Source organism: Bacillus rossius, chromosome 11, assembly GCF_032445375.1.
Source record: "Bacillus rossius redtenbacheri isolate Brsri chromosome 11, Brsri_v3, whole genome shotgun sequence".
In the NCBI taxonomy this organism is placed as follows: Eukaryota; Metazoa; Arthropoda; class Insecta; order Phasmatodea; family Bacillidae; genus Bacillus; species Bacillus rossius.
This window is the reverse complement of record NC_086338.1, coordinates 53849044-53870738: the sequence shown is the minus strand read 5'-3', so window position 1 is coordinate 53870738 and position 21695 is coordinate 53849044. Positions and strand designations below refer to the sequence as shown.

At 40.5% G+C, this 21695-nt stretch overlaps 1 protein-coding gene across 1 annotated transcript in view; it reads right to left on the bottom strand.

Annotated features, from left to right (window-relative positions):
• LOC134537002 (neprilysin-1) overlaps positions 1-21695 on the bottom strand; it is a 60246-nt gene that overhangs the window by 15096 nt on the left and 23455 nt on the right. The window contains exons 4-6 of the mRNA XM_063377157.1: positions 11830-11913; positions 6566-6771; positions 2901-3080 (exon numbers count right to left, since the gene is read on the bottom strand). Of these exons, the coding sequence (XP_063233227.1) occupies positions 2901-3080; positions 6566-6771; positions 11830-11913 (470 nt within the window). The remainder of the gene's footprint in view (positions 1-2900; positions 3081-6565; positions 6772-11829; positions 11914-21695) is intronic.

Here is a 21695-nt window from a genome sequence, read left to right as displayed (position 1 = left end):
ATCGCGAACGAATCGCAAGATTTCGTTCTCTCAAAGATTCGTTCTTTTTGAACGAATCGTTCATGAACGACCCATCACTAGTAGCTTACTCACACGTCATACGCCGTTCTATCTCATTGTATAAACCGGCGCGGCATTAAATTTTGCGGTCTATTAGGAAAGGTTAGCTACGTTATAAATACTTTAAAACATAGCGGATGGTTGGTTATATTAGGTAAGTACCTATAGCTACATTAAAAAAATACTGTTAAATCATTTCACGGTTGCTTAGCAAATAACCTTTTTAATATGTAGCTGCTATCCAGCGCTAGGGAAACCGTTTTACATGATTTCACAGTATCTTTAATGTAGCTATCCTAACCGAATCAACCGTCCACAATGTTTTAAAGTATTTATAACGTAGCTAACCTAACATAATTCACCATTAGTAGGGGCAGGAAAATTTCGCGGTTTCGATGACCTCTGGGATGGACTCCACGATCCACTATGTACGCGGGAAAATTACACCTGCTCATTGGCTACTGACTCGTGACACCTGCTAACTGGGATGCTTGTGATTCGATACTTGTTACGATGACCTCTGGGATGGACTCCACGATCCACTATGTACGCGGGAAAATTACACCTGCTCATTGGCTACTGACTCGTGACACCTGCTAACTGGGATGCTTGTGATTCGATACTTGTTACGTTGAGGGTCATTCATTGGCTCACAGTCCTTCAGGCAAACTGTGTTCCAATCACTGAAGCGGCAATAAGTTACACGCACTTGGATTCTAGCCTATCGCGAAATGAAACCGCGAATTTTTCCGGTCTCTAACGATTACGTGGTGGATCACGACAAAACCGAAATAAAACCGTAAAGCATGTCAAAGCAACACATAACATCTGAAACGCTTGTTAATACACCATGCAGTACTGAAATGTAACTAAGTACTTGAATTCGATCGGAAATTTGACAAAACTTAAATTAAGTTACAAACGTTTTTATCTTTCATAATTGTAAATCCATTTACTATCATGAACCAAAATGGATTAGAAATAAATAATATTATTTTGTTTGATCGTGCATGTAACATTTTTTTTTTTAAATAATTCAGAGTAGTTCTGTTTTAGATATGCTTATTAACAATGATATTAGTTAGTCAAAATGTGACTATTTTGGTGACATAAGCATTAAGAAATTTTGAGATTTGATTTTTTTGAATTATACAATTTTTTAATGAATTGTCTGTATAAAAATAAAACACACCAACACTGAAATCTCCCATTTAAAAAAAATATAATTGACCTAGAAATAAAAAATAAATATAAAAAATAAATAAAAATAAAATCTCGTCTCTAACAATAATTATTCTGGATTCACATCATAGTTATTAACAATTTTACCATGAAAAATAATAGCTATGTACTTGTATTGTATTTAACTTTCATCTGTCTACTATTAATTTTTAAAAGAGGAATTAGCAAATTTGTAACAAACACTCCTTAACTTTTCAAGGACTTTGCCTGTAGATTTATTATGATACCTCTCTTTCATTATGTTTAAGTGGCAAATATTTTCACCAGATGTAAAATAAGCATTATCTAACAGCAATTAAGTGTTCTGCAAGAGATTGTAATTATTATCACTTTCGAGACATTTTATAGCTCAAAAATAACATTTGATGTCTTTTAACAAAATTTACAACTAAAAAACAAATGAAAGAGAGCAATATTAATAAATGTACAGAAGTACCTACCCGTTAAAAATTAGTCGTGACAAAAAATTAATATCATTAGTGTGTGTAAAGAGGCCTTTTAGGTTGAACTTAAAGGGATCTATCCTAAATTATTTTGCTTCTATTATTTCATGTTTTTGACATTATTTTAAACATAATCATATTTTATTGTATATGTATAAGTATTTTTTCCATTAAAAAAGTATTTATTTAATGGTTTTTGACTTAAAGGTAAATTTTTTATGTCAGCCCTAGCATATACTGAAATAAAGAAATCATGTGGTAAACAGTTTAGGAAAACTGTTCATATATAGCCTCCATCTTCAAACTCTTTACAGTATATAAATCATAAAACATTATGATTAAAAATTAGGTTTTCCCAAAACCATAACCATAGTGTTTCAAGGAGTTGGGCAAACATAATTTTAAGTTAAATGTGCAAAGTGCATCTTAAATATACAGAATGGTGTGCATAAATACATCAAAACATTAAAAGATGGTATGCAGAGTGCATCCCTATAATACAGAGTAGTATAGTACAAAGTGCATCCCCACAACACAGTATGGTATACAAGTGCATAATGACAACACAGGGTGGTGTATCACGTGCATCCCGACAACACAGGGTGATGTGCAAAGTGCATTCCCACAACACAGGGTGGTGTATCAAGAGCATCCCGACAACACAGGGTGGTGTGCAAAGTGCATCCCCACAACACAGGGAGACCTAAGATGCACATAAAGTTCTGCCATTCCCAATTACACCCGAGCAATTCACCTTCTGCCAACTTCGGGATTTAGTTTTATTTTTGCGCAGGAAGAAAAATGAATTCAAAATATTTAAAGTGGTCGGTTAGGTTAGCTACATTAAAACACTTTTAAAACACTATGGACGGTTAGTTAGGTTAGCATAGCTACGTTAAAATAAACAGAGAAATATAAATATATATATATATAAATAAACCCGAAGTTGGCCGAAGGTGAATTGTTCGGGTGTAATCGGGAATGGCAGAACTATATGTGCATCTTAGGCTTCCCCACAACACAGGGTGGTGTACAAGTGCATCCCCTTAACACAGGGTGATAAACAAGTGCATCCCGACAACACAGGGTGGTGTACAAGTGCATCCCCACAACACAGGGTGGTGTGTGCACAGTGGCGGAGGGGCGGAGCCTCACGTTGGCCAGCTCCTTCTCGAAGGCGACGACGTGGCGCAGCTCGTCGGCCGCGGTGCTGGGGTCTGCCCCCAGCAGGAGCGCCACCTGCGTCATGTACTTGTGGTAGGCCTGCAGGTCGCCCTCGGAGCTGGCCTTCAGGTAGTAGTCCCGCCCGGGCAGCCCCAGCTGCATCTGGTCCAGCTGCAACAAGGGCGCGGACCCCGTCGTCTCCGCGCGCTCCCTCCGACAAGGTACATCTTGTGTTTCATCACGAGCATTCATCATCGGGTCGTTACCACAACGCCGAAATACCATAATGCCGAATGTCAAAATTGACCACAACGCCGACAGCTAGAAAACTGCTGTGTACCACAACGCCGAAATAACAACTGAATGAATTTGTGTGTGTTTCTTAAATGTACCTTAGTGCTGAAATACCACAAACAAACCTAACTTTACCTAACCTAACTTAACCTAGCCTAGCCTAACCTAGCCTAGCGTAACCTAACCTAGTCTAACCTAACCTAACCTTTGTGGCAGTCCTGCAATGTAATTTTTCGGCGTTAGTGTATTTCGGCGTTGTGGTACACAGCAGTTTTCTAGCTGTCGGCGTTGTGGTCAATTTGGCATTTCGGTGTTGTGGTATTTCGGCGTTGTGGTATTTCGGCGTTGTGGTCAGTTTCGCATTTCGGCATTGTGGTCAATTTGGCATTTAGGCGTTGTGGTGCGTTCCCTTCATCATCCGTTAACATTGAGTTTCTAGTAGTTATGATGCAACTGAGTGACATCATCTCGTTTTCAAGCCCATTTTGTCAAACATTTACATATTATTTAATATCTACTAAAAATTCAGTCTGTGTCTGAGCCAAGTACGTAAGTTAATGGAATGCTTTTGTTATTAATACATCTATATAAAATAGTGAACTTTCCCCATTAACCTCTCAAAAATAAGAATGCTGCAATAATATCCTCTACAATAAATATTAATAAAAAGTAATGCCATGACCAATTTAGTTTTTAGCAAAAGATTTACAACAGCAAAAAACACATTGTGAAACTTAGCTGTAAGGATGAAATGGATGAAGTATAGCTACAGATTACCACAACACTCAGCCTGCCGGGTCTCATTAACATAATACAGTAAAAGGTCTTTAATCCTGCATGTTTGGGACAATGGCCATGCCTGATTAGCAATTATGTCAGTTTATCGAACATCAATATGGTTTTAACGGGAATACCAAAGAAAAAATTAATTTACAGTGAAACTTTAAAAAAAAAAGTGTGAAAAGGTACTCCACAGAAAGAACTTGATGTAAGCTTTTGGACATACGACATTGCTTAGCAATGGCGTATGTCCAAACGCTTAAATCAAGTCATGCACTCCCATTGCACAAATCTTTCAAAGATAATTCCACAGAAATAAAAAATGTAGATAAGCATTGAACTTCTTCAAAAATCCATTATGGAAATGTTACCTCTCAGCAAAGTAAAAACTTTGGCAGCGCAGTGATGCGACCTGTTAGCCGAGGCAAACAGACAGGATCCACCCGATACAATCTGAACTAAGAGCTAATCAGTTGGTGCCGAATCAAAGAACATGCCAAAACATGGAAAGCTGAATAAAAGACCCTTTCATTGTAGCACAAATTTAACCGGTTAAAGCAATGCAGTGTTATCATCAGCAGGTAGCGTCAGAGCTGCCAATGAAGGAAGTGCTTAAAGTGAATTGCAGCTAATACACTTCCTCCAGGCAAGGAGGCATTAAAATATCAAACTACTCATTCTAATTAGTAGTCATTTGGAACAGAATTAAGACAGGCTATGTTGAAAGCGAATGTTTAGTTGTTGTTGTTGGGTGACACACTATGTTCTTCAGGGCAGTAAAAGGGGGGGGGGGGGAGGGGGGGGGTTAATCTGTTTAATGTCTTGTGTACATCCTACTGGTAAGGGGACTGGGAATAGCAATATTGTTCCATAAAAGGGAAACGTCTGTTTACTCTCCTCTTAATGACCCCCCTCCCTTGCTTTCAACACTCAAAGACCATAATTATTCTTATAATACCCCTTCTCTGTGTACCATAATTTTCAACTCACACTAATATGTGTACCATAATTTTTTTTCGTGATACTCATGCAGTATACAGAAATTTCTCTCCTGATCCCCTTTGGCACAACTTAATTTTGTCATGTGCATACCATAAATTTTGTAGAGTGTACCATAGTTATCGGGTGTACCATAGTTATCAGGTGTACCAGATAAGCATGGTAGTTTGGTTATCACTATCAGGAATGCACTTTTGTTTATTTATTTATTTATTTATTTTTTATATATTTTTTTAATTTGCACTGGGCACGAAGTGCGGAAGGTAGATGATATGTCTTCGATGGCGTTTTGCCATCCTCCCCACATTTTCCCTCCTCCCCCCTACCACCCTCCTGACGTGCCCCGTCATTCCGCACAGTCTTTTTCCTCCCCCTTTTTTGGTTCAGCGCATGTGCACTGAGTCTCATATTTTGCTTGTAAAGTGTCCTTGTAATGCTCATGTCCAGCGGGGACGCTCGGGGTCCCTAGTTATAAATCCAGAACTGGATAAAAATACAAAGCGGACCACGAGTCCAAGCGCTAAAAACCCCGGCATGGTAGACTCTTCTCTACTCTAGCCAACTCTTCATCCAGACCAGCCTCTGTCTCTTGTATTCTCTTGCACCTAACGCATGCTCTTGCATCCCCGCATGACTGTTCCCAGGGTGTTTGTTCCCTGTGTCTGTGCAGATTTTGCACGGGCCCAACTTTGCGTAGTTTTAGGCTGGTTTCATTTGTGCAATGGGAGTGCGTGACTTGATGTAAGCTTTTGGACGTACGCCATTGCTAAAGCACATGTATGTCTGTAGAAGAAAACTAAAAAAAAAACACAAAAGACAAAAACACAAATTAAGCAAAAAATTGCTGTTGTCAACAGGATATAAACACCACATAATATTCCATAACAGGAATATGGTCAACAAACAACGAAAAACAAAGAAAAATAGACTAACAGAACGAAAAAAAAAAAACCACAAATGATGACAGCACAAAAATAGTGAACCCAAACATTGGACATTCTGTATAAAAAGCACGAGGGATGCAAATCTCTAGGATTCGCAAAGGAGGAGGTGGGGGGGGGGGGGTCATCTCTGGTTAGGGTGCTCGTATACAGGGCCGTCGTTAGAATCCAAGGGCCCTGGGACAAACAGTCGTTATCAAGCCCCTTCCCCGTTACTAGGGGCACGCAGATTTCGCGAAAAGATTTCGAGACTCTATGAAACTTAAAAACACTGTAGCATCGCCTGTGTCTCGTGATTGGGTGAGTTTCTCTCCCAGGTACATATCGATTGTAACAACACCAATCACAGGTATTCAGTGCGGAAGCAAACGCGTTCCTGAGTGGCTCGGTCAATCAAGACGACGACTTCTCTCTCGCTAGACGGCCGCCGACCACAAGGAAGAAACCGAAGTTGCGGGTGCACCTTGTTGCAGTCTAATAGGCGTTCAGATCTTTTCGCGAAAAATGCCTGCCCCTACCCATTAGTTAGATAAAAATTTTGTTTTGAAGATCACGGGGGATGATGACTGTGGAGAGGTATAGGGGTATAGGGGCAGGTGGAGCGGGGAGGGAGCACTCCTCTTCTTCTTACTTTGTCCGCACCTGGAGGATGTTCACGGAGGAGTTCTTGTCGTCGGGGCCCACCCACTGCTCCAGCAGCACGCCCTCGTTGAACTGGCCCCGCAGGCGGCCCAGCAGGGTCTCCACGGAGAAGGGCGGGGGCCTCCAGTCGCGGCGCGTGACGGGCCAGCCGCCCAGGGACTCCAGCACCCGGCGCAGGGGCGCGTCGCCGACCCGCCGGATCTGCTCTGCGCGGCACCGGCAACAGCGCGCCGCCGGCCGGTCACGCACACACCCGCTTCCCCCGCTCAACCAGGGTTACCAGACGTCCGGCAAAAGGAGGACTTGTCCTCCTTTTTATGTATTTTTTTGCGTCTGGCCGGATTTTCCTTAATGCTCCAAAATGTCCGGCTTTTTTTATAAAGTAAGATAATTCCTGCAGTTACACTCTGAGTAAAGCGCGCGGTGCTGTCCGCAGAGTCACCCCACTAGTAAGTAGTACTATGACAGCTTTACAGGTAGCAGCACATGCAGAAGCACGTGTTTTTAATATGCTGTATAGGCCTATGCGTAGTTTATTTGATTCTTTATACTGAAACTGTATTAAATGCCAAAACATTGTAAAATATCTTACTCCATTGTAATAATTTCATGGCTTTTTATATATATATATATATATATATATATATATATATATATTGTCCTCCTTTTTAGTGAAATGTCCTCCTTTTGCGAGGTGAATGTCCTCCTTTTTTGTTATCAGTGTCTGGTAACCCTACGCTCAACCCCTTCATATATATATATTAATGTGTGAGTGTGTGTGTTAATCTTACAAACTAAATGGAAAAAGGTTTCGAAACTGGTTAACTTTTAAAGATATGATCATGTTGTTTCGTTGTAGACGTATATTTTACTGTATCGATGTATCAATGTATTACTCTTGATTGTAGAATATTTGTTTTTTGGATATGTAAACTGTAAATATTACAATGATTAATGTGTGAATGATGTGTTCAAAATCCAAGCATAATCCAAAGGCTCAACGGAATGTACGAATAAATTGAATTAAATGAGATATACATTAATCGCTTAGATTTTTCAATGGACGTATCACAAAATTCCATCAATACGCATAATGGGCCTCTCTGGTAAGTAAATTTAGGGGGGGGGGGGGGGGGGGGTGGGACATGGGATGTAAATATATTTGGCGAATAGAAGTAAAAATATCCAAATAGAATGTATTGTATTTAATGATAATAATAGTAACAATGTAATGATAATAATGTAATGTTGAATGTTGAATGTTTTGTGTAGAATGCTTTGGGACGAGAGAATTCACACTCGGGAAAATAGCACACAAAATACACCTAATTCTAAGAGACAAACAAAACATTTCTTAAATGAAAGATATTTATTCTGAGAATCGTAGAAACTTGAAAATAAGTAAAAATGAAAAGAAAAAAAAATATCCTTGAGTTTTATTCTGCAGAATATCATTCTCACTGCTTATGTATAGAACAGTAAACATAGATAATGCAAAAAATAATATTATAATAAACTGTTATAAATATTCCAGAAGGAATTTTTGGAGGGGACATGTCCGCCCCCCATCACCCCCGCCAGAGAGGCCCATGAACGCATTTCCATTGTCCTCCGTCGTGTATGAAGCTCTCGGGTAAAACAAAAATCAAAAATCGATAGCAATCTACCGTGCTGCCCTCTGTGTAGCAGAACGCGAACCAGGTGCAGCGGACAAGCAAGCGAATGCGGCACCGCTGCTGCAGAAGACGCATCAGACTGGAAGGAGATCGTACAGACACAGACGTGACCGCGCGCATGTGGCAGTTGCTTTGCTATTGGCTGAGCCTTCATTTCACAGACGAGAGAGCCACACCCGAAGTTCCCCGAAGTTCATGCTCGCTTTTTTTTCCCGTTCTAACTCATTGTATAAATCGGTGTGGCATTTAATTTTGCGGTCTATTAGGATAGGTTAGCTACATTATAAATACTTTGAAACATTGTGGATGGTTGGTTATATTAGATACGTATAGCTACATAAAAAATACTGTAAAATCATGTTATGGTTGCTTAGCAAATAACTTTTTTATTATGTAGCTATCCAGGGCTAGGAAACAGTTTACATGATTTCACAGTATCTTTAATGTAGCTATCCTAACCAAATCAACCGTCCACAAAGTTTTAAAGTATTTATAATGTAGCTAACCTAACCTTTTACAATGAAAAAAAAAAAACCGAAGATGCACTATCGGGCGTTTGGCTCTCTCGTCTGTGAAAAGAAGGCTTCCCCTTGTGATCGCGTGAGTGGAGACACTTGCGACACTAGCGCCGCACCGCGCCGGCCTCGTGAACCACGTCTCATCTGGTGCGGACTCGCCGGTTTGTAGGCCGGTTTCTCCGGCTGGCCCACTTCCACGATTAATGTTGAGCTCTGTGTACCATGCACCTTGCAGATAGAGTAACAGGCGATTTGCCTAAAGGCGGTTTGCCTAAACATGAATTCGTTACGGCGATTTGCCTAAAGGCGATTTGCCTAACGGCGGTTTGCCTAACGGCGGTTTCCCTAACGGAGTTCTGCCTTACGGCGATTTGCCTAACGGCGTTTTGCCTAAAATTAGGCAAAACGCCTTTAGGCAAAACGACATAGGCCCTGCAGATATCATAATAGTATGCGAGTGTACCGATGTTTACTTGCTCGGTTACACACGCCAATTTTTTTTTTTTTTTTTTTTTTTAAGTTTTTCGTTTTTTTTTATGTAAGGACTAGTTATAAAATTATAACCTTGCATTTGTTGATCTGTCCCTGGGCGTAGAATCCAAAAATGAAAGTGCGGAATGACTTTTTTTTTTTAGGGTGGGGGGACGGTCTCTTCCAAATTTCTATACCGATTCTTTGCTCGTGAATAAGCTAATGTTCTACAATAAAGAGTAAACTGCAACTTGGCTACGTGTAAGGTAACAGCGAGATTATTTTCGTAGGATTTTTGTCACTTTACTGGTCGACCTTAAGGTATTTCTTCCCTATATCTTCCCGACTTTCCTCATACTCAGATTATGTTTTTTTTTTTGTTTCCACGCATTCTTTTTAAAAACATTTTTATTTAATAACTAGTTTTTTTTTGTCTGTTTGTTTGGTTTTGTTCAGATAAGCCCCTGGAGTCGTGGCACCAGGCTACGAGCTCAACAGTACTGTGTTGCGGGATGCATAACGCAACACTCGCAGGCGGTGCATGCATCACGCATACAGGGCTACGAGAAACGTCCGCCACACGGTCATACAGTAAGGTCTGGCAACTTCATATCCTTCTCCTTGGCGAGACTTGCCCGCTTGGCAAAGCTCACGGCGACTAGCGAACTAAAGACGCTGATAACAGTTCAGCTTGAAACTTTGTCAATAGATGGCGTTGCATTGAATTTGACTCGCTTTGTCGTTTGGTGCGTCCATCACGGTTTGTCTCCTTACTATTAGGTACTTATTGCAAGCGCCCCTCATTTTTGATTTTAAACCTTACAAGTATTTTTATACGTATTTAAAATTCAAAAACACAAATTTTCATTACAATCTGTATAGGGTTTGGAATAAAATCAGGTACTTAATCTGTACTAAAAATTAATTTTAATTAATTGCCAAAATTCCACACACACGTAGCTAAAAGACAAATAATAATAAAAAATAATATTAAATAACAATGTTTTTAAAAGTACTAAAAATATGAAATAATTTCATATATTACATATAGATTCCTAACATCATCCGGATTGTCCTAAAAATTTGTGAATTATGATTTTCAAATCCTATGGATTAACTTGTAAGATTTAAAACGAAAATTTTGGGGCACATGCACACACAACAGTTCATATAATTTGCAGCGCAATAAAACTGTTATTGAACAATGCATGCACCAATTGTCTATCGTCTATTTAAACTATATTATCCATATAAAGAACACGAAACACTACAAAAGATACAAAAATGCCCAAACTATCTTAATGACATAACAGTTTTTTTTAGGTTAGATAAAGTGGTATTTCTTATACTAAACACTATATTAAATTTAAAATCACGATTAAAAAAAAATGCGCGTAGCCTACATAAATGCTACGAGATAAGAGAAAACTCTACTAAAGTAGTGTGGAATAAAGGCTCCGGCGCCAGGCTTCAGGTGATGGAGCCGACCCCCCTCTCTGATGTAACGGCGGCCATCTTGGATGACCTTGACCTTTGACCTTTACCTTCAAAATTTGCCAAAATTTTCCCAAAATTCGCCGATTCCGCCAAAATCTCCAGTGTTTTTTTTTGGAAAAACATTCCGTCAAAAAATCTCAAAAAAAAAAATAATTGAAAAATAAAGGTTTTCTCTACCTCGAGGGAGAAATTTCCCGTTTTTGAGGGAATATTTACCCGTTTTAGTCCTCATAAATGCCAATGGCTAGAGACCTGTAAAATTCGCGGATTCATTTCGCGATAGGGATAGAGTCCAAATACTTTTGACATTTATTTTGCTTCAGTGATTGGGCCACAGTTTATCTGAAAGGACTCTGGGCCCAATGAGAAAACTTTAAAGCAGAAGAATTAGCGAATCACTTATCATTCCAGTCAACAGGTGGTACGAGTCGGTAAACCAATCAGCAGATGTAATTTGCACGAGTGCGTAGAGGATCGTGGAGTCTATATCCTTTAGGGATTTGAAATCGCGAATTTTACAGGTCTCTACTCATTGGCTATAAAATTCCCCTCCTCACGGACAAGCCGCTTCAAGCCGCCGAGGTCACGCGTGTCACGCGTGTGTCGTGTGCGTGCAGTGGCGGATTCATAAGGGGGGGGGGGGGCGCAGGGGGCGCGCGCCCCCCCCCCCCCCCTTGACCAGGGCAGCCCAGCACCAAGCATGGTTCTTGGCAAGGGGAGGGCGCGCACCCGGCCGCCGATGTCATACAATACACATTCATACACTTACCTTTAACGACTTCATGTCTTGGAAACAGTTTGAATAAAGTTTTATTAAGCCTTGCATGTGACTAGAATCTTTAGTTTTTCTGTAGTGATTTTGACATTTGTATACTGCACAATTGGCCATTTTAACTACATATAGCACACAATCATGCACCAGCAACAGCAAATATTCGGGCGAGACGTAAATGAAACGGGTAGAGCTTGGAGAAAGATCTCTGGCTGCATCCAAGCAACCAAGGTGACGTGACGAGGGAGTGTGTGGAAGAGGTAGACCTGCGCCCCCCCCCCCCCCCCCTTGAGATTGTTCTGTATCCGCCACTGGTGTGCGTGTACTCACGGACGTCCATGCACGAGTTGTAGAACCTCTTCGCCTTCAGCGTGGCCTCGCTGTCGTACTCGCTCTGCGGCTCCTCCAGCAGGCCTGCCAACACAGCAACACCAGCCACGCGCTTGTTTTCGAGCTGCTCACCAACTTCCGCCGGCACGGCCCCCACAAGGAAAGCCTACAACCTTTGAATATATATACTGTATAGAAGTCGCCAGCCCAGGTTAAAATTTCTAATACGGTTTTGAGGTAGTTGGTTGATTCACCGCAGCAATCGCCACCATCTCTAGGGCATCGACTTGTGGTGGTCCCTACTGGCAGACGAGTGTCGAACTCTTCAAACACCCCTTCCCCTTCCCGTTGAACGACCTTGAGCTGCAGTGAATGATTGGGGGGGGGGGGGGGGGGAATGACAGCGGGCGACAGCGCTGCGCTCTAACGTGTAAATAACAACTAAGACGATACAGGGCGTTACGGCAGCCGCACTGCAGCGGTGAAGTTCCCAAGCTGCTCATCACACGCTTCTGAAAAACGTAGAGTAAATCCTATCCACTCGCGACTTCTATACAGTTTATATATTCAAAGCTACAACTCACGTAGTTTCGGTTCCCTACCACGTTCGTGCAACTTCGGATTTCTCTCAAAAATTGAAATTAAAAAAAAATCGAAGGGTTAGGTTAGGTTAGGTCAGCCACAACATGCTTGAACTTCTGATTTAGCGGCTGAAGTGGCGTTAATACCAAAACGCAAAAAAAATCGGAAATCTTCGGAAATTCTTGCAGGGAACCGAAACTACGTGAGTTGTAGGCTTTCCCCCCCCCCCCCACAAGGGTGGGACTGGGTGGACCCCTGGATTCAGGGACCAGCCCTGTTTATTGTTATCTCAAGTGTGTGAAATAAATATGTATACTCACTCGCTGTGGTTATTTTAAAGTATAAATAAAGCTGAGTTTTTGGACTTATAAAACAGTAACCGTAATTATACCATTGATAGAGACAGGAAATATTCACGGATTCATTTCACGATATGATAGAATCCAAACAACTGTACCTTTTTATATTGCTTCTCTGATTGGCTCACAGTTTTACCTGAAGGACTTTGGGCCAGTGAATAAACCTTCAACCAAAAATGTATCGAATCGCAAGCGTCCCAGTTGACAGGTGACACGAGTCAGTAGCCAATGAGCAGGTGGCATTTGCCCGAGCGTGTAGGGGATGGTGGAGTCTATCCTGGAGGTCATCCAAGCGCGAATTTTTTTCAGTCTCTAACCATTGAATATATATTCAATGATTATACCCTGTAACATTCTAAGAAAGAGTGTAGATAAGAAATAACCATGCAATTATAATGTAGCACGTGACTGTAAAATTGTGGTGGGGGGAGAGGGGGGGGGGTGGTCTCCGATCCTGGGTCCAAGGCCCGTAATCGAAGGTGGGGGGGGGGGGGGGGCATGTCCGCCGATCAACAACACTGGCCTGAACTCGGCACTGACGTGTCACATGTTGGCTCTCGGTAGGTACGCGGCATTTTGCGGAAGCGATTTCATGACTGCGGCAGAAGTATAAGGGACGGAAATGTGTAACAGACGGTGCTGCTATCTGTGATCACTGAAAGTGGCTGTATACGCGAGACGCGGGGTCCGCCGTCTGGACGAAAGCGAGCTCTGCGCATGCGCGGAATTTTGGGCAACATATCGGCCACGGATAGGACACCAAAATACGTTCCTTAAAAAAAAAAAAAACAAGGGACCTGCCGTAACCTATCGTGCACCAGGAATACGATTATGTAACAGGTGTAGCATTTTCGACACCGAAACCTTTTTTTTTTTGTGTCGCGGATAACCGGCCTAAGTCCTGTCCTTAAAATATGACTGTGTGTTTACACCATGTTGGAGAGAGTGTTGGAAGCCTGAAAGCGGACTGACAGATAGAGACCGGAAATATTCGCAAATTCACTCGGCAAACAGGCTAGAATTCAAATACATATGCCTTTATTATGATTATGCTATTGGCTTACTGTTCATCTGGACGAATCTCAACCAGTTATAAACCCTCAACCAAAGAAGGATCGAATCACAGACAAACCAGCTGAGACGACTCACAAGTCGGCAGCCAATGAACTTGCGTCATTTGCCCGAGTGTACAGGGGAATGTGCAGTCTATCCTGAAGGCCATCGAAACCGCGAATTTTTCCGGTCCCTGCTGATCGAGGGTTTCGACAGCACTGAGGGTTTCTAGCGTCGTTCAAAACGTCTCCGATCCGCAAGTTGGCCGGGACCGCCTCGCGAACTGAAGTCTCGCGTACGCCACTGCGTCTCTAGACGTGTCACGGTAGGCGACAGTATTTTTTTTTTTTTTTGGTATTCCTGTCCTGGCGTCGTACCAGCAGCTGGCGTGCGAAGGGAAGTGTTGGGCGCGGAGTCGTGGGTGGGGAGGAGGTGTTATAAAGGGGGGGGGGAGACTAAGCCCTTGACAACCAGCAGTGAATCAACCAACGCCCGCCTGCGGTGGACTGAACAGCTATTCCTGGCACCGCTCTGCGGACCACGCCGTCACATATTTATCACATTTAATAAATTCACCCACACGTGCGAATGTTCGTTGAAAGGCGTTTATCTCTTAACACGCCATTGGGAAGTTTAGTTTTTCGGTAATACGTAGGGACCGAAAAAAATTCGCGGTTTCGATGGCCTTCAGGATATACTACACATTCCCCTGTGCACTCGGGCAAATAACGCAAGTTCATTGGCTGCCGACTTGTGAGTCGTCTCGGCTGGTTTGTCTGTGTTTCGATCCTTCTTTGGTTGAGGGTTTATAACTGGTTGAGATTCGTCCAGATGAACAGTAAGCCAATAGCAAAATCATCTAAGAGGTATATGTATTTGAACTCTAGACCAATCGCCGATTGAATCTGCGAATTTTTCCGGTCTCTATCGATCCAGTAACCAGGTGGACATTTGGAAAATCCGCGTTGGGCGAACGTCGCATGTTCATTGGCTCCTGTGATTCGACACTTCTTTGACGGAGGGAAACACTACACTGGCAACCACAGACAAATAGCGATGGCTGCAAGCACATGCATTATGAAAAACATTGAAGGAAATCTAAATTATGTTTTTTTTTCAGCCACGTCATAATTTCCTTTGTGGATAAATAGCAAATGCTACTGCAAGATAAATGAACTGCTTATTTCCACGCGTAGCCAGCTCAAACCGGAAAAAAGGGATGTTCTGAATTTAACATATTTCATAGTGACGAGGGTCTTATGAATTACTTCTTTCAAAGTGTTAAAATAACAATAACAAACCTTTTAGTAAGTTTTTTTTTCTTTCAGAAATTTGTCATATTTACCCATATGTCCCAAATTCAAAACGTGAGCTGTCCCTTCCAAAATATTTGAGATTTTGGTAATATGAACATACCGAGGATGATATTTTTATGAAGCTTAAATCATGTACACACTTTACATTAATATTTTAGTAACTTTAAAATTGCGTTTTCTAACAGTCCATAATACTGTCGGCTATTAATCGTTTACTACGACGATGAATACTGAATTTTAAATTATGAACCATCATTTATAATACACACATCCAGGCAAATTTCAAATTTTCGCACAAGTTCGGGCCAGTTAGGAAGATACAAAATTTATGCAAGAGAAATATAAGAGAGAAAAAAATAATTGGAAGGGATACGGAAGAGAGTGTTGGGAAGGGGAAAGGGGAAAGGGGAAAGGAAGGAAAGAACTTTCAAAAACCATTAGTTTACGTACATCGAAAATTCTTCACAGTTCATAAAAAAATTTCATCCTTCCCTAAACCATAACCGTTTAAGTATATCTGCGCTGTTGTGTTTTTGACGTGACAACGTCTAATAAATCGATGAACGCCGGCTGCACGCACGAAAAAAAGTGTCCCGTTACGCACACTGTCCCGTTACGTTGTGTCCCGTTACACTCATTGTACGCTTGCGCCGCATCTATCTCTCTTCCACTCGATTGGAACAACCATCGATTTGACTTTTTCGAGGCACATTAAACTTGAAATACTCCCATTCGTTTCCTAATTTTCCTATCATCGTCCTATCTTAACAGAATAACACGGATTGGAAGAAGTTAAATAGCAAACATGTATAAAAGTTATACTTAAAATAATCTCTTCGTTAAAGTAATAAATATATTTGAATTAATGAGTGCAAATAAAAGTAAATTTATCATTTAAATTGTAGATTTCATTTCACTCCTTCTTTGTATCCATACAAAATAGTGATAATTCAATAAAAATGATTCAATTTTATTCATAAGAGTATGAAATCATTTCATCAATGTTTTGTTATGATGTTGTCACGTTAAACTATCGGCCGTAAACCGACTTTACAGACAACCAATTTTTTTTTCCCCATTGTCATTTTAAAATCCCGTGGGTTTCGTCTCAGATGCTGGATGAAAGTCCGCCAAACCACCTTCGCTTTTCTTTTTTTCGATATTCGACATTCGGCATCGGAACCGGTCGGTCGCCGCGCGCTAATGGGACCGACTTGGCTCCAGATGTTGACAGAGAAGCTTTCTCAAGGCTTTCAGAACACGTTTCGATACATCTGCTGCACGCCTTAAATATCGCTGATATATTCTCGAGCCAGGTGTCCCAACGGGACCGAGAAACAACATTACTTTACGTCAAGTCACGGGTGTGACTTCGTCCAACTCGCATCTTAGGCCCAATCTCTACAACGACACACACAAACGGAGACGGATCACGTAAACGGAAACGGATCTCCCGCAACGTTTCACTTCAAACGGAAACCAATGTGATTGCATTTCGAGGTTACGAAATATTAATTTAATTAAAAAGCACGGGCATAATTTACATATATAATTAAAAATTGGTTGTCTGTGAAGTCGGTTAACGGACGATAGTTTAACGTGACAACGTCATAACAAAACATTGATGAAATAATTTCATACTTTTATGAATAAAATTGAATCATTTTTATTGAATTATCACTATTTTGTATGGATACAAAGAAGGAGTGAAATGAAATCTACAATTTAAATGATAAATTTACTTTTATTTGCACTCATTAATTCAAATATGTTTATTACTTTAACGAAGAGATTATTTTAAATATAACTTTTATACATGTTTTCTATTTAACTTCTTCCCATCTGTGTTATTCTGTTAAGGATAGGACGATGATAGGAAAATTAGGAAACGAATGGGAGTGTTTCAAGTTTAATGTGCCTCGAAAAAGTCAAATCGATGATTGTTACAATCGAGTGGAAGAGAGATAGTTGTGGCGCAAGCGTACAATAAGCGTAACGGGACAATGTGTGTAACGGGACACTTTTTCGTTCGTGCAGCCGGCGTTCATCGCTTTGTTAGACGTTGTCACGTTAATATAACCGACAATGCAATAATAGAACATTGCACATATTTTAACGTATTTAGAACATAAACAAACATGTTCACACCGTAAACAAGTACTCGGCTTCTATTGGTCGCACGTAACGACGTAGACGGAAGAGCTAGTCCGTACGGGCATGTCTCAGTTTGCGTGCAGTTGTAGAAACTCTGTACCGTGAGATCCATCTCCGTTTACGTGTCATTGCGGAACGGGCCTGACCTGTTGCTAGTTGCTAGGGCAGTGCGCTTGGTTGCTGTTTTGTTATTTTCTTGCCCGAATATTTACAACGTCGTTTGAGGAACTGGCAGAAACATGACTCACTGAGCAGAGACACCTGAAGGACATACTCGACTCGCCGCAATTGCTAAACTTCACAGCATAAAAAAAAAAGCCTCAACCACTTCCTCGTTCGAATGCGTATCCAGCACAAAACGGAATGGAAACGGACGGGTTAGCAATACGAACATATACTCAGTGTTATAATATGTGTTTTTAAATGTTTCAGTGTTACATACATATTACTTTTAATAACTCTACGTTAAATTTCGTGTCCGAGTGTATTTGTAACACGAAAACACTTGAAATTTTAATGATTTTTTTTTTTCACTTTTATAGGAGAAAAATTATCGGTCTACAATTGGAATGGTTCGATAGTCGACGTAGCTGCTCCGGCAGCGAATTCTAACGGCGGCTGCGGAAACTACGTGTGAATCGCGTCCAGAAACGTAGCTGAAAACACAATTTACGTATATTTATCACACTCGGGTTTTTTTTTTGACGTGACGTCTAATAAATTGATGAACGCCGACTGTACGCACGAAAAAGTGTCCTGTAACGCACATTGTCCCACTACGGATGTTCCACTACGAATGTGTCCTGTTATGCTCATTGTACGCATGCGTGGCATCTCTCTTCCACTCGATTGGAACAACCATCGATTTGACTTTTCAATCATATTTTCGTCGTTTGAATTATTAATATTATGTAATTTAACGATCGTCCACTAATTTTCAGCACAATCGGTGCGGTTGTTTAAAAGTAATGATGAATATTCAAATACGTTTTTAACGAACAATGGTGTTTTACAGTTACACATAATAATTCAAATTACACCCGGGATCTTTAGCACAATGTTTTAAAAAAAATATTGTAACACATTATAAATAAGTTTGGTGTATTTGGGATGCGTATTTGTTATAAAATCGTGTTATAAAAACGGGCGGACTACATGCGTTTTTAAAACTTCCACAATACAAAACAAATTTTTTATAAATATATGTATAACATCTGAAACAATTGTTTCCAAATGACCTCGTGGCCGTGCGGCTAGCATCGCTGACTGCCGATGTAAAGGTTGTTGGATCAAATCTCGGCTGCTGCGAAAATTTTTATTTTTGTACTTGTAAAAATAAATAGGGCACGCGCGTTACTACAAAAGTAATAAATATATTTGAATTAATGAATGCAAATAAAAGTAAATTTATCAATTAAATTGTAGATTTCATTTCACTCCTTCGTTGTATCCATACAAAATAGTGATAATTCAATAAAAATTACTCAATTTTATTCATAAAAGTATGCAGAGGTAGATTTTATCATACAAAAGATAGGAAAATTAAAAAAAAAATTCTTCCTCAAAGAATATAATATTTTTAATGCCTAAATGGTTGTGTTGCAAAAACATATTACGTCTCAGTCTCAGGCCGAATATTTTGTTTCATTTTCTTCTGGATCAATCATTTCATCAATGTTTTGTTATGACGTTGCCACGTCAAACTATCGTCCGTAAACCGACTTTACAGACAACCAATTCTTTTTAAAGAGATATACGTTAAAATTCGTGTCCCGGATTCGTATCATAAGTTTATTTTCACAACACGAGCACTCATGAATTTGCTCTCGTTACCGATGTTAGATGTTTACACATCACCGCCGAGTACTGAAAGTCTCTCTCACATTTTTTTTTTTTTAACCAAGGCTTATCTACCGTCCAACATTGCGTGCAGTTGGCGACCCTGGCTCCACCAGCGCTCCCAAGCGGGAAGCCCTCTTTTCACAGACGAGAGAGCCAAAACCCGAAGTTCCCCGAAGTTCATGCTTTTTTTCCGTATCTTTAATGTAGCAATCCTGACCAAATCAACCGTCCACAATGTTTTAAAGTATTTATAATGTAGCTAACCTAACCTAATTGACCATTAGTATCCTTTTATCAACACCGCCATATTTATTTACAACGAACAACAAAAAAAAAAAAAAACCGAAGATGCACGATCGCCGTAGAGACCTGTAAAATTCGCGATTTCAAATCCCTAAAGGATAGACTCCATGATCCTCTACGCACTCGTGCAAATTACATCTGCTGATTGGTTACCGACTCGTAACACCCGTTGACTGGAATAATCGTGATTCGCTAATTCTTCTGTTAAAGTTTTTTCATTGGGCCCAGAGTCCTTCAGATAAACTGTGGCCCAATCACTGAAGCAAAATAATGCCAAAAGTATTTGGACTCTATCCTGTCGCGGAATGAATCCGCGAATTTTACAGGTCTCTAGGTCGATCGGGCGTTTGGCTCTCTCGTCTGTGGAAAGAAGGATTCCCCTCCCAAGAGGGACAGACACGCAACTTGGGCAGAGTGCAACCGGGGGGAGGGGAAAGGAAGACGGATGTCAGCGCCGTAATGACTGATAACGACGGCGGATCCCTCGGGCTACTTTTGAGCGGGGAGGAGGGTTTCTTTTTTCCTTCCAAGAATACAGGGCGAATGAGACGGGAATTTTCTGGAGCAGCAAGGTCCTTGGCGCGAAGCTGTACTATCGATGCTGGCGCACCACACAGAAAAAAAAAATTGGTTGTCTGTAAAGTCGGTTTACGGACGATAGTTTAACGTGACAACGTCATAACAAAACATTGATGAAATGATTGCATACTTTTATGAATAAAATTGAATCATTATTTATTTTAATAATAAAATAATAAATACTTGAAATTATACTAGTAATCAGATTTTTTAAAATGCAAGAATAATTAATCTTTATTGCCGAAATTGTTGTTGTAATAAGCAATGAAAACCACACTAACTTTTCACTTCACTTTATAAACAGTAGAGTGGAAGAGAGATAGATGCTGCGCAAGCGTACAATGAGCGTAACGGGACACAGTGTAAAGGAACAAAGTGCGTAACGGGACATTTTTTCGTGCGTGCAGCCGCGTTCATCTATTTATTAGACGTTGTCACGTCAAAAATTTATTTACTTTTACAAAAGATTCCTTTGGAAACCAGTTGCCAAGAACTAGTTTGTAATAAACTACACAAAATATATCGTAACATTGTACCAACACATTGCTATGGTTATTATTGCATTAATCAAAAGAAGATTTTTTTCGAGATAATACTGAGATATTTTTTTTTACGAAAATTGGTGCATATTTTTTATATTTTAATTGATGTTTCATTCAAGCGTAATTTTTCAAACTATGGAAAATATAATCGAATATTCAATAACTATCTTTATTTTGTTTTATTATGCGTATTTATGTGCGCAGTTAATACTGGAAAACAATTCAGGGAACGGTTTACAAATAACTTTAACACAAAAATGCCCGGGTAAGAATCTAAACCCAGTATAACTTCCAACACTATTTTGTAGGGATACAGTTGTTTTCATTTAAGTGTTAAAAATAAAAAAAATAAAACATATCTTGTCATTTTAAATGAACATTTCTGTTCCACTAAACAAAATAAAAAGGTTTATTTGGAGTCCACGCGTGACAGAAGTGAATTTTCTTGCTTATCGTATTATTAGGTGTGAGAAACATAATAATTATTTTTTTCTGAGGTTACCGATATTTTATATATATATGCAAGTATGCGAGTTATAAATAAGGCTATTGCACAAGTATGCAAGTGTGCAGATGTTCAAGTATGCCGTCTCCGCCTCCACCAGTTCCCCCACCACATATCTAACTAATAGAGACCGGAAAAATTCGCAGATTCATTTCACGATATGATAGAATCCAAACAACTGTACCTTTAAATTGCTTCTCTGATTGGCTCACAGTTTATCCTAAGGACTTTGAGCCAATGATAAACCCTTCAACCAAAAAAGTATCGAATCGCAAGCGTCCCAGTTGACAGGTGACACGAGTCAGTAGCCAATGAGCAGGTGGCGTTTGCCCGAGTGTGTAGGGGATGGCTGAGTCTATCCTGGAGGTTATCCAAAGTGCGTATTTTTCCAGTCTCTACTAACTAATCCCCTCAATGGATCGTAACGCCTCGAGAATTGCAGCCCCCTCAGCAGAGACGTTTCACAGTACAGAGGGCGGAAAGGCGACAAGGGTGTAGAGGATGGGTGTGACGGTACCTTTGAGTCAAGAGGGGGGTGGGTGACGGTACCTGAGTCAAGAGGAGGGTGTGGGGTTGACGGTTCCTTTGAGTCAAGAGAGGGGGTGGGTACGGGACCTTTGAGTCAAGAGAG